The sequence below is a fragment of the Lepisosteus platostomus genome, chromosome 12, assembly GCF_059453375.1.
Source record: "Lepisosteus platostomus isolate fLepPlt1 chromosome 12, fLepPlt1.hap1, whole genome shotgun sequence".
Taxonomy (NCBI): domain Eukaryota; kingdom Metazoa; phylum Chordata; class Actinopteri; order Semionotiformes; family Lepisosteidae; genus Lepisosteus; species Lepisosteus platostomus.
The window spans coordinates 11,901,619-11,913,729 of record NC_142622.1 but is presented as its reverse complement, the minus strand read 5'-3'; the positions used below and the strand labels follow the sequence as shown (position 1 = coordinate 11,913,729).

Genomic DNA, 12,111 nt, shown 5'->3' with positions numbered 1-12,111 from the left:
GACGTGCCCGACGATCATTGTGTGTAAACGCTGCAACAAGTCACGTTAAAGCTGATGCCACTGCGTCTTACAAGAAATAGTGCGAGCAGATCCTGGCATCAAGTATCTACTGAGAAACCGAATTAGATAGGCCAAATGGTTTCCTCTCACTTGTATCCATTCTTATATTTTAGTCTATTATCTAGCTAGCTACCACTTGCAGCTGTGTCAAGAGATTAAACTCGCTTTATCTAGTGATCCCAGACACACTGGAGCCTTGGACTGTGGCAGAAGTCCCTTTCTAAAATAAGCAGCACTAATTATTATAGACACTTTAAACCCCCCTTAATACAACTGACCTTTTTTGTAGAATGGCAAATGAAATTAAAAAATATATATTTACTTGTAATACCTCATTTATATCTTGACAGCATGTATGTCCTCACTTAAAATTGTCTTCTTTCTACAGTATGATTTATCCAAGCATTCTTTTTATTATTGCCTAAATTTGTCTTGATGAAGACACACCAACATGCCTAATTCCATTTCAGAAATATTTCTAATAAATAGTTCCAGAAAAGATTTTTCATTAAGTTCAGATAGTCTATTTGATATATTAATATTCAGATAGCCTATTTGATATATTAATATTCCTGTATAAGAGAAATAAGATCACTTTATTGGCCATATACAATTTCTTGTATTAGGAATTTGTCTTTTCACATACCCCAACTTGCTCTCCATGAGACACACAGACACGGAGAGAAGCTTGGGGTCAGAGCGCAGGGTCAGCCATTTATACAGTACCCCTGGAGCAGTTGGGGTTAAGGGCCTTGCTCGGGCCCAACGGAGTAGGATTCCTCTGCCGGCCGCGGGATTTGAACCAGCAACCTTCCAGCCACAGGTGCAAATCCTTAGCCACAGAGCCACCGCACCGCCCCCATATAGTCTGTATACTATATGTATTTTTGCAGCAGTCACTGGTATACAGTATATTCCTCCCCCTATTTTGGAATCCATCCATTCATCCTTCCATTTTCTAACCTCTTTATTCAATACAGGGCTGTAGGGGAGCCAGAGCCTCTCCCAGCAAGGAGTGCAAGGCAGGACACACTCCAGCAGGATGCCAGTCCATCACATCATTTTCAAATCACATTACATTATTCTAACGCAATAATAGCAGAGCCTCATTGAAGACTAGAGTCCTACATGCAAGTGCAACAATGTTCCATCAATCTGACAAGCAAATCATTATCATACTGATACCTGAAAAATAAAACTTGAGTGCAGGATTAATCAGATAAACTGAAAACCAAAGTTTCGATCTATTTCATTCCATACCAGACATTATTCAGAACACACAGTCTCTAATGGTGATACTAAATTCAGATTTATATTTGCCTGTGTAATGTTGCATGGAGTTAGTATGATCAGAGAGTCATGAGCCTGGCTATTACATCTTAGAAGGTGTGTGGGTGTCAGCTCCATTTGTCAGATCACGAGTATACCTTTACTGAGTTTTACCCCAAAAATCCTGTAACAATTGTTTCTTTTTTTTAAATCAAACCTCATTTGTGCTTGATATAAATTCATACCTTCGTTTTGAAGTTTGAAAAACTGATTTAAGTGGATAATCCAGCCAAGATGAAAAGATTCTGGTTTTGATTAAATACATGGCCTGTTGTTGAAAAGATAAGGAATGGCTTCTCCAAAATGCATAGCTTTGTAAAGGGGTTTTATAGTTCTCATTCTTGCTGTTACATATTTTCAAAAGCATCAGAAGTCTCCAGGAAAAGGAGGGCTCAAATTGATCTTGCAGGTGGCCATAATTAGTTTTGCAGGTACAGCCGGCATTGAATTCTTTTTCTAGAGGAACAGTTATAAAATGACTATACATTGTAGCCAACTCAAACATTCTAAAGCATAAAGTGAGGCAAAAGGTTGTATCTACAAATGTAGTCCATGTCAATCACCTTGATTTAACATTGCTTGATGAAATAAGTAACAAAAAACATGGAAATCAATACTGAGTTGAGGCTGAGGAAGCATGTGCAGCCAATTTGTGCTGTTGATGGAAACATTAACACAAATTAAACTGCTGTTGTTGAGAACAGCGGCACTTTGCAGTTCAAATGGCTGAAATACTCGCCACAAGGTCGTCTCCACGAAACATGTTCCCCGAGAGGTCCAGATGAACGAGGGTGTTGGGGATCAGCTGGTTGGCACTCAGTGACTGGGCAAGGCTGTTCACCCCTGAAACAACATGGGCTGTCACTCCAGTATCATGCCAACATCACAGAAAAGAAAACCAAATGCTTTTAATGAAAGACACAGCACCACATGTATTTTAAGCATGGACTTTAATCAACAGTTTATTTAGGCATGGGAATATTCTCTACACCTTAATTCATCTTCATAACTCTAAAACAGAGAGTTGTATTGTAATGCACATTTTTTCTTGGGGGGGGGAAAGATGTAGGATGAAAGATAGTGATTTGGGTAATCCTTACAATTTTCGGAAAACAATATATAATTTAAAACCCAATAATCAGGAAACCGTTCTAGAACTTAGTCATGTCAGTCATATTATTGGGTCTAAGGCCACTTGAAGAGAAGTACAGAGGTTTTGACGTTGTTGAATTTAGATCATTTGTGCAGAACATCAGCCAGATAGACAGGGGAGGCTCAAACAATCGGTGCAAGTGACTTGGGAATGTCTCATGAGTGAACTGGCATGGAATGATTTTAACTGCCTAAACTGAAAGAACTTCTCTTGTAGCTCAGCTGAGGCCTTGGACATTGAGTCTGAGCAGATCATGGTCAATCACCAAGGTGACCATGAAAAGCCATGGCTGAACCCTAGCATGGTGGAAGCTCTGGGACCTGCTGGTAGACTCCAGAGGTGAGAAAAAACCTTAAAAAATTAGGCCCTCCGAATAATGTTCACGAACTGGTGTCCTGATTCAGCTCAGAGATATTGACTGACTAGGAGTACTACTGGAGTAAAACAAACTTCTGTGAGCTCCTCTCCTATATGTGGAAAAAATATGCAAAAGTGTTTTCACCAAGCAGTGTTTGTTGTAAGATATTGAAGTTTCAGCTATGTCTTAGACCACAAGGGTCTTCAACTCTAATTCTTGAGACCCCAGGTCCAGGAAATTTTAAAGATAACACAAAATATTTTATTCTTGAAAACTGAGAACACTTTGAGGAGTACTGATATAGAAGTTTGTTAAATTAAGGAACTTCCTGTATTTAAGGACTGTGACTCTTTCATACAAATGAGATGGACCTATTTTTTCAGAAATAGGTGATTTAGTGACTGTGTACAAAGTGTGATGGACCAGGGGCAAGGCAGGAGATGCCTCAATCTAAGGAAAAGCTGAGCAACCGCTATGAAAAATAACAAAATGACAAAATTACTGTATCTGGCAAAATAAAAAGAAATATTAAACACAGACAAATTAAGGGAAAATACTGCAAAAGATATGTACACCACACTCATTATCAGAGTCCATCTGTTATATACTTGTATGGCCTTTCCTAACATCTGAGGCATGCAAGCCCTTGAGACATACCCAGCAGACTGAAGTTTCTAGCTTGAGTCACCACTGACTTGAAGAGCATTAACACCTTTCCTTTCACAATCTACGATTCACCATAAAATGAAAGCTTGTTGTCAGGGAATCTTGGTAAGAAGATGTGAGTTGTCAGAACTACTCAAGATTTGTTTTATCTATGGGAGAATTAATGACGCCATGTGCTTCACACTGACAGGTTTTTCTTTCTGGTCATATGTCTTTCAGATAAGGGATTATTGTCATCTACCACAACATCTTAATTACTGTATATCAGGTCTTGCCTAGAGAAAATACTTCAGCTTGTTATAGGATGAGGACTTCAAGATAGCACAAATTATTTTGAAATCAGTCAATCGTTTCGAGCCTGGAGCTTCCTTACTAAAATCATTCTGTATTTTTTACTATTACGTATTCCATGACCACGTTTGTCTTCTAAATTCCAAGGTGAAGAAAGAGAAACCTAACTCCATGTGCAATTCCCTGAAACACCTCAAGCATTATATATGTGCAACCCTTTCCACCACCAGTGTGTAGCCATCACCTGGATGATGTGACAGCCGCCACAGTGCACACAGTATGCTCATCTGTCAATTCAACACAGACCACTGAATGTATTTATCTTATCAAGGGCAAAGCACATTTATGATTCTTAACCCAATACTCCCCCTTAAGGAGTACTCTGTCTAAAATTAGCATTAGAGCTCCCTTTGTGAATTCAATGAAAGTAGCAAAAGCCTCAGAAGACATTGTGGAGACTGCCATTTATTGGGACACTATGAAAACCCTTTCCTATTACTTATTTCCCTTTTTTTAGTACATAAAAGAGTGTAAGAATCTCCTTTTGGGACAAATTATTTAACTTTGATTTTTAATCTAATAATTTGAATACAAATAATATTTTCTAAACTCAGTGTTGGACAGGTATTCAACAATGAGAAATTAAAACATGAGGATTGTATATTTGTTTTTTATTAAATGACATTTTTACAAGAGGGATAATTCCAAACTGAAGCCATACCATTCTTATTTTGCTGTAAATTATTTTCTTCCTTTAGACAATCAAAGGATTAACAATTGGAATATTAATTGTTAGGGTATGTAACTACAATGTAGAACTTAGGTCAGAGCAGATATGTTAAAACTGTACAATTAGTAAGGCTTCATTGAGAAAGGTAGACGCCTTTTTTCACCACTTCATAAAAAAAAGTACTGTTGGTATTTTGTTGGTCTTATGGAGAGAAACAAAGTGCATTCCTGTGCATCAAGGGATGTCTTACACAGGCCGGGTAAAAGCATTGAATATCTTGGACAAAACATTTTGAGAAGACTCAATTACGTATTCAAAATCATCAATGTCCATGACACAGTTAACCCAATGGACATGCTCAGGATCAACAGTGAAACACAAGCCAGAAAACGTAGGGTGTGTGTGTTTAAGAAGGAAACAGATGGTAATTCTTTACATATCAGGCTTTTGCAGTCTGGGACATTTTGTCAGCAAAAGTCATTACAATGGCTTCTATCAGAAACAGTAGATGAGATCCACCAATTAGGTATTAGCAACCAAACAAGCTGGGTGGATCAAAAGGCCTCCACTAGTGTGTAACAGTTTTTATTTTCTTATGCAAATACTTTACATTACATCTATGTTGGATAATCCAGAAGAGCTTATAACTACAATCAAAAAACAATTATTTTTAACCGGACAAGCAAAGTTTCAGTTTAAACTACATGTAGCCATATAAGACAATGGAAAGTCCTGTGCTTCAGCATTTGCCCGCAATGGGATTCCAGAGCCATTCTACTCTTCTACATTTTTTATGTTTCTCTAGCTGAACATTTTGCTTGAAAGAAATAAAAACAACACTATTTGCATTATAATAGTAAAACTATCCACTTAATAATAGCATAGCGGGATGTGTTTCAGTTCTAAATGCGAGTACAAGATACAGTAGCTCACCAGAATTTACATGAACAGCCATGTGGGTCCAACAAGCAAATAATCAGCACAACCATCGAAGCAAACCCATACAATCGAGACAAACAGAAAGTTTCTAAATAATATTTACATTCAAAATATATTTTACCTTTGGGTGATAATGAGGTTTTTGACAAATTTAAATGTTTGAGGCCCTTTCGGAGCTTGGCAAATTGTGTGCTCAGAGAGGAAATACCTGTCACAAAAAAGGCAGAAGAGAAAATAATTAGAAAGAGGGGCTACTGTTGTTGAAGAGCTCCATGGATGGGAAATCCCTAAAAGAGATCTGAGCTGTCTCTTACCTTTCCCACAACACTTTCTGTTTGGGTCAAGAAGTGTGTGAACACAAAAATGCCTTTGTACTGAGCTCATTGTCATGCAGTAATGTAATTCTGCTACAGACAAGTGGGACAAATGTTTCATTGTCTGCTCATTCTAATACATCCTCGAAAATAACAAGTACTCCTGTAGAGGATCCCTCACTACTAATGCATCTGAATCTCTGCTGCTTTCCAAAACCTTTTCATAAAAGGTTCTGCTGAACAAATTATAGCCTTTGCTGAGATTTGAAGGTGTTGATCACCTTATAAGCTATTATATAGTACAATATAGAAACTGAAAGTATTTGCAAATGTTGATGACTTCACTGTATTTTTTAATTGTAATCTGTACTTTTTTTTTTGCTATACCCATTCAATTTGGAATAGTCAACTATGTGTTTTGCACATCAGGGCATGGCGGCTATGAGCCCCATGACCGTGAACGGGGCGTGATGAGGAAGAGCAGACAGACTCCTCTGACCTGCCCGCCTTCAAGGCAATCAGCCTGCAGCACATCACAGGCACCACAGCTCCGTACTGGAGCATCAGACTGGAGAAGAGCTTACATCCCTCACAGACAGAGCCAGAATTCTTCAAGCACACGGCAGGCCAGAGGGGAGAGTGTAGAAGTCTGATACTGGCCTGTGATCAATACATCTGGTCTGGCTTGAGTGAATTTTAACCAGACACCTGCTGTTATACACAATTTCTCAGAATTGGCTGAACGGCCAGATAACATCATCAGGAATAGCCTCTAGGCCATAGAGTAAGTGGAATGGTCACTCATAAGCCCCCATTAATAGCATAGAGTAATAGCACAGAGTGAACATGGCTCTGTAAACTCTGTTGTAATTCGGGACACGGTGGGAAATACACCTTGTGTGTGTCTCCTTCAGTGTTCTCAGGAAATGGCCATTTTCGCACAATTAGACTGTTATCAAACCTTGCTGAGACTCTACAGTTGACTGTAAGAGACTGTTCCTATTGTACCCATGGTAGTTCTCGGACAATTACACACTGTCACTTAAGCTACTTCTGTCACTAGTCGGCTAGTGACATAACCCAGACTCAAAGCCATGATGGCCCAGTTATAAAGCTCAATCTAGGCTCAGGCACACGCGTCTACTGGCAGAGCCACACAGGGTGCATTTCACTGGGATTTTAAAACCAAACTCATCAATGGTGCTGCAAGATGTAGACCCAAAAAGAACCTACTCGCTTTAATTCTATAAAATACAATTTAGTACAGCAACTGTGACTAGTGCAATGTTAAGTATGTGTTGAAAGTCTCTACCTTAAAAGGTAGAATTTTGACTTTTATGGCTATGTAATTTGTAAATATAAATGTAAAAATCCTTAGAAATTGAAAATATGAAAGTCAAGTGATGTTCATTACATTAAAGATTTAATGAAGATGAACTTAATAAAAAACACTGTTGTAACTGGAGAAATCTGAATCATTTGACTTTTTCAATGAGTAAAATGCCATCAAATGACTGATACTGCAAGTATTAATAATTTTTGCTGCATAAGAAATTAATCATTAACACTTCAAACACGTCAAAACATTTTTTTTAATTTACCGATTTGAAAATAACCCAATAAAATAGAAAAATGTGTTTATTAGATTTCATTTTGGACACTCAGATGTAATCGTCTATAACAAATATGAAACATCTAAGGAAACATTAGAATTATCAAAAGGTTTTTTGCAGAAAACTAAACATTTAGCCAATAGCATAGCTACTGTGTATACTGTATATTTCAAAAGACAAAGCATAAGCTTCATAAGAAAACATACGCTTTGCAAGACACAGGAAAGGATCACTTTAATAAAGCATTAAGGACTTTTTTCTCCATTGGCTGCAGATAATGGTGTCCAAATCCAAGTTGCTGCTGAACAAAAAGAATTGTAAAATTCTACTGGATAAAGGAGACAGTTTGGACACTCCTGGGAATATTCAGAATATCCACATAATTTGAAATTCAAAACATTCCTTTTCATTTAAGGATTCATCTACGTGACTCTGGAGAGAGCAGAATTCAATCAATGGTTGCTGTGAGGGTAAATTGATATATCCAGACGTATACATTTTTTGCTATAAAGCCAGTTAATTTCAAAACAGTGACAGCGAAGCTCCCTTAATCCCCTTCACTTGCCAACAGCTATTAATGAAAGCCTGCATGTTCTCCATACCTCGATCTTCAAGTCCATTGTTTGCAAGGTTTATTGTGTGAAGTCCTGAGCAAGGATTATGGGCAATGGCATTGGCAAGCTTCTGTGCAAAATCTCTACAAAGAAAAAGGAAAAAAACAATGACAATAAGTTAAGAGTATCTCCTTCAGGAAAAAGCCTAATTAAGATCCGAAGCATGGCTTTCCAATCCTAGCCCTGGAAAGCTGATGTGATTGCAGTATCTCAAGAGCTGGGAGAGGCTATTAAGACAGTACCTAGCTGATTTACCTGGTTAAGAACTAAGCTGGTCGGAAAACCTGCCGACCCATATCCAGAATACACATCCACAAATTGTCAAGTCGTGAAGAGTGCTCTTGATACCCAAACACAATGCCATCCCACACCCCCTTTGTTATATGATGTACTCCACAGTACGTTAACGCTGATAAAATAAAACACAAACTAAATCAAATCGTAATAAAATCAACTGCATTTGCATGCAAAGCAGCACATAAAAAAAGGGGCAACTTAAGAATAACCCCTTGTAATAAAATTCGAACAATTCATTCAGTCACATCCTCTAACTCAAGGGTTCTGAAAAAATGTTACATTTGGAGACAACAGAATGCTTGTTTAAGGATTTGGAGTTTTTACATTAAAAAGTGTAATTAGGGAGTTTTATCTTCAAATCCATTTTTAAGCAGGTTCAACCAATGGGATATACTGGACTCCAATGTTTAAGTACAGCACCTGTCTTCCCTCCATTATACAGTACATTCTCTGGCTTTAATTAGATCTCTTGAACTGTGAGTCTCAGCTGTAAGAATGGGCTGGCACTTTATCACTGGGTGTCTTTGCATCTGCCCCTTTTCTAGAGGGGCCTCTACTGGGCTTTGAAATATTTTTTCCCCCCACAGAGTAATAGTTGAGGATTTTTTTAAGTCAACAGATCACCAACGAGAGAACCTGGTCACTCACCCTGAACCCTCTCCCTATTTTGACACTCAGCTAAACTAAACCCACCCATATTATTGCACATGCACTTTAAATAAAGACTGTAGTCTAAACTCCATCAAAAAACTAAGGTGTCAGATTAACGATATCACATTTTATCTTCAAGCATGGCCTTAAACTTTTCCTTAAACCAGGGTGCGCAGTCCTAGTCATGGAGTGTCAGAATATCTACAAGGTTTCTTCCCACGTTCCCTCATAACAACCTCAATCAGCTCATTGGGACCAATGGGACCAATATTAACAGCTTCTTCCAGATTTCAGGTGCAGGTACTTTAAATAGATGTAGAAAACTTGCAGAGACAGCAGCCCTCTATTAGCAGGATTGTCCAGCCTTGTTCTACACAATACAAATCCTAGCAGCAATCTATTGAACTTAATATATTATGCAAATTGTGCAGAAACATATTAATAAATGCAAAGTTTCCAATCAATAAAAAATGAAACAAAGCAGATGAATGAAACAGCATGGGCAGAAAACACTTCTGTATGAGCATTTAAAATAAAGCATGTGTACAGAAGCCTCAGATAATTTTGTTTAATCTATAGCATTACCAAAGTTGAAGCTGCAGAACTATTAGCAACGGCATTAGCTATAGCTGAAATTGCTGCTGACATCTCCTGACAGCAGTGTTTCCAAGTCATTCTTTCACTCAACCCAATGAGAGATACTCACGTTTTGAGGCCTGCATTCTCCAGAACCAGCTCCTCCAGCCTGCTTGACCGGGCCACAACTCGCAGGATCTGATCACACACATCTGTGGACTGAAAAAAAACAGGCACCCTCAGGAAAGAAGGCAAGTTCAGAAAAAGGCCACTGATGCATTGACCTTCCCAGAATCCATTACTGAAGATGTAAGCAACTATCTTGAGGAAGACCCTTTGAAAGTCATTCCCTGAAAGGCATTTGAGATATCCTAAAATAATACAATCTCATCAGCAAGCTGTTCCACACATCCAACCTGCAATGAGAGGAGAGATGAAATATAGATTTTGGACAATCAACTGCCTAAAGACCACTGATTGAAACACAGAAGGAATACCAGTAATGTAAAGCCACAGTCAAATGTCATGGTTAAGAGGTTTTAAGGTAGCTGTAGGCATAAGCTTTTTATCATTATTTTTATAACAGTATATCAAAAAAAGAAAAATCATAAAACAATTGTGAGTATGTGGCATGAAGTTCCAATTTTTAAATAATCAATTAATCATTAGATAGCTAACCCTTAGAGATCTTTTTATGCACAAAGAACAAATGATCAATTACACTTGTGTTTTTTTTCTCATCTTCTACATAAGCATTTTAAACATCTTTAAAAAACTAAAATTCAATTTTTAAGGGTTTCTCTTCTCATTAACTACTTGGAAAATTGCAGAATCCTCTTTGATTGACAGGCATTTCAGTATATTGTGAAAGCTAAATACGAAGTCAATTGAGAAAGGATGGCTTAAAATTCTCTAGCCTTCAATTTAAACCTCTCTGGAATTTTAAAGCATGCTGAGTGCAGTTTAACACAAGACATAACTGGAGCCAGTCAATAGTTAATCTTTTTCTTGTTCACACACAACAGACACATTTGATCATCATTCTAAAATGCAGCCTTGATCTTCCTGGGTTCTGCTGACCTACAGAAAATAGCCATACTTTCAGTCCCTTCAGTAATAGTGCAGTTCATGTTCAAGCAGTATGTAGCATAATCTGGAGCAATTTATATTCTGGATCTAGGAGTGTTTTGAAAAATAAAAGTCCTCTGAAATTATGTGTTCTTTTGATAAGAGATTGCATATACAATTCCACAAGGAATGTGCCATTCTCTGACTTTAACCAGAGCAATCATACCTTCTTACAAACTAAGTTTACTGGGCTGCACCTCCTTTTTTTAATTCGGAAGTAATTAGCATCCTTTAAAATAGTATCTTTTTAAAGGGGGTTTACAGCAAGTGGAACTTTTTCAGTTAGGAAACAGCTCTGTTGTGCTATCACAGCTCAAGCCATTTTGAACTTATCCATTTGAACATGCCTAGACGAATCAAGATCTTGGTGGAAGATTATAAGGTGTGACATTCTTTTAGTGTTTTTAGAGCTCCATTATCAACCATCCCCGGATTTCAGTCTCCCGTCTAATGCATCATGACTCACAAACACATTTCCCATGTAAGAGTGAGAGAATCATTATGGCTAGGACATCAACCCAAAAAATGGCTAGCAGTTCCTGTGACAAAGTCTAAAAATATTATCCACTTTCCGTTCATTATCTGAATCAAAAGTACATTTCTTTTATTTTTTTATTTGCTTTTCAACATCTAGACAAATAATTCTTAACAGTTTAGTGTCGAAATAAAGTCACAGGACAACTTATACAGGATTTTTTCTATTGATAAATGAACAAATGTTGAATGCGTTTCCCTTTATTGGCCTTTTAAGCAATTGTAATTGCAGTTCTACTTTGCATTCTCTCAAAGCCCTTTTAAAACATATAACCATCCCAATAACAGGAGTATTTTCAGGATCCATACACATTTGGTAACAATCTTTATAGATTACACTACATTTTTTGTACGTGTACTCTTATTTTATTTTTTTAATATACCAATTAGCAATTATAGATGACCAGTGCTCCAGAAAATGGCTATATGAACAGCTTCCACAATAACATTTGCCTGTGACAAATCAGACATCTTGTTTTATATAAATACATATGTGAGTTTAGGTATGTACCTTTCTCTTTAAAGCAAAGCGCAAGTATATGTTCTGATAGCAACCGATTCTTATTAGAACCTACAGAATGTGCCTGTACTATACAAATTGTTGTTTGTAGACTTACTGTATGTATTAAGAACCCAGACATTTTAACAACAAGCTCACTACAGAGCAAACAAAATGTGTTTCACCTGAGCCACAATCTGCCTTATTTTATGCTTCCAATCCTTCCAAAATGTTTATTGTGCTAGAACCACCAAGTTGATGCAGAGCAATTTACATGATATTGTTTTATGAATTCTAGGATTTTTAAATGTCATTAATTATAATTCTAAACACATTTATAAACACATTATTTAGAATGA

The 12,111-nt window shown here is 37.3% G+C and overlaps 1 protein-coding gene across 8 annotated transcripts in view; it reads right to left on the bottom strand.

The window, feature by feature from the left end:
• The window catches only part of carmil1 (capping protein regulator and myosin 1 linker 1), a 109,108-nt gene that overhangs the window by 55,200 nt on the left and 41,797 nt on the right, over positions 1-12,111 (bottom strand). For all 8 annotated transcript variants that reach the window (XM_088600996.1, XM_088601002.1, XM_088600997.1 and 5 more), the window contains 4 exons: positions 9,722-9,810; positions 8,056-8,150; positions 5,648-5,734; positions 2,129-2,232 (listed from right to left, as the gene is read on the bottom strand). In XM_088600996.1, coding sequence (XP_088457122.1) covers positions 2,129-2,232; positions 5,648-5,734; positions 8,056-8,150; positions 9,722-9,810 — 375 coding nt within the window. The remainder of the gene's footprint in view (positions 1-2,128; positions 2,233-5,647; positions 5,735-8,055; positions 8,151-9,721; positions 9,811-12,111) is intronic.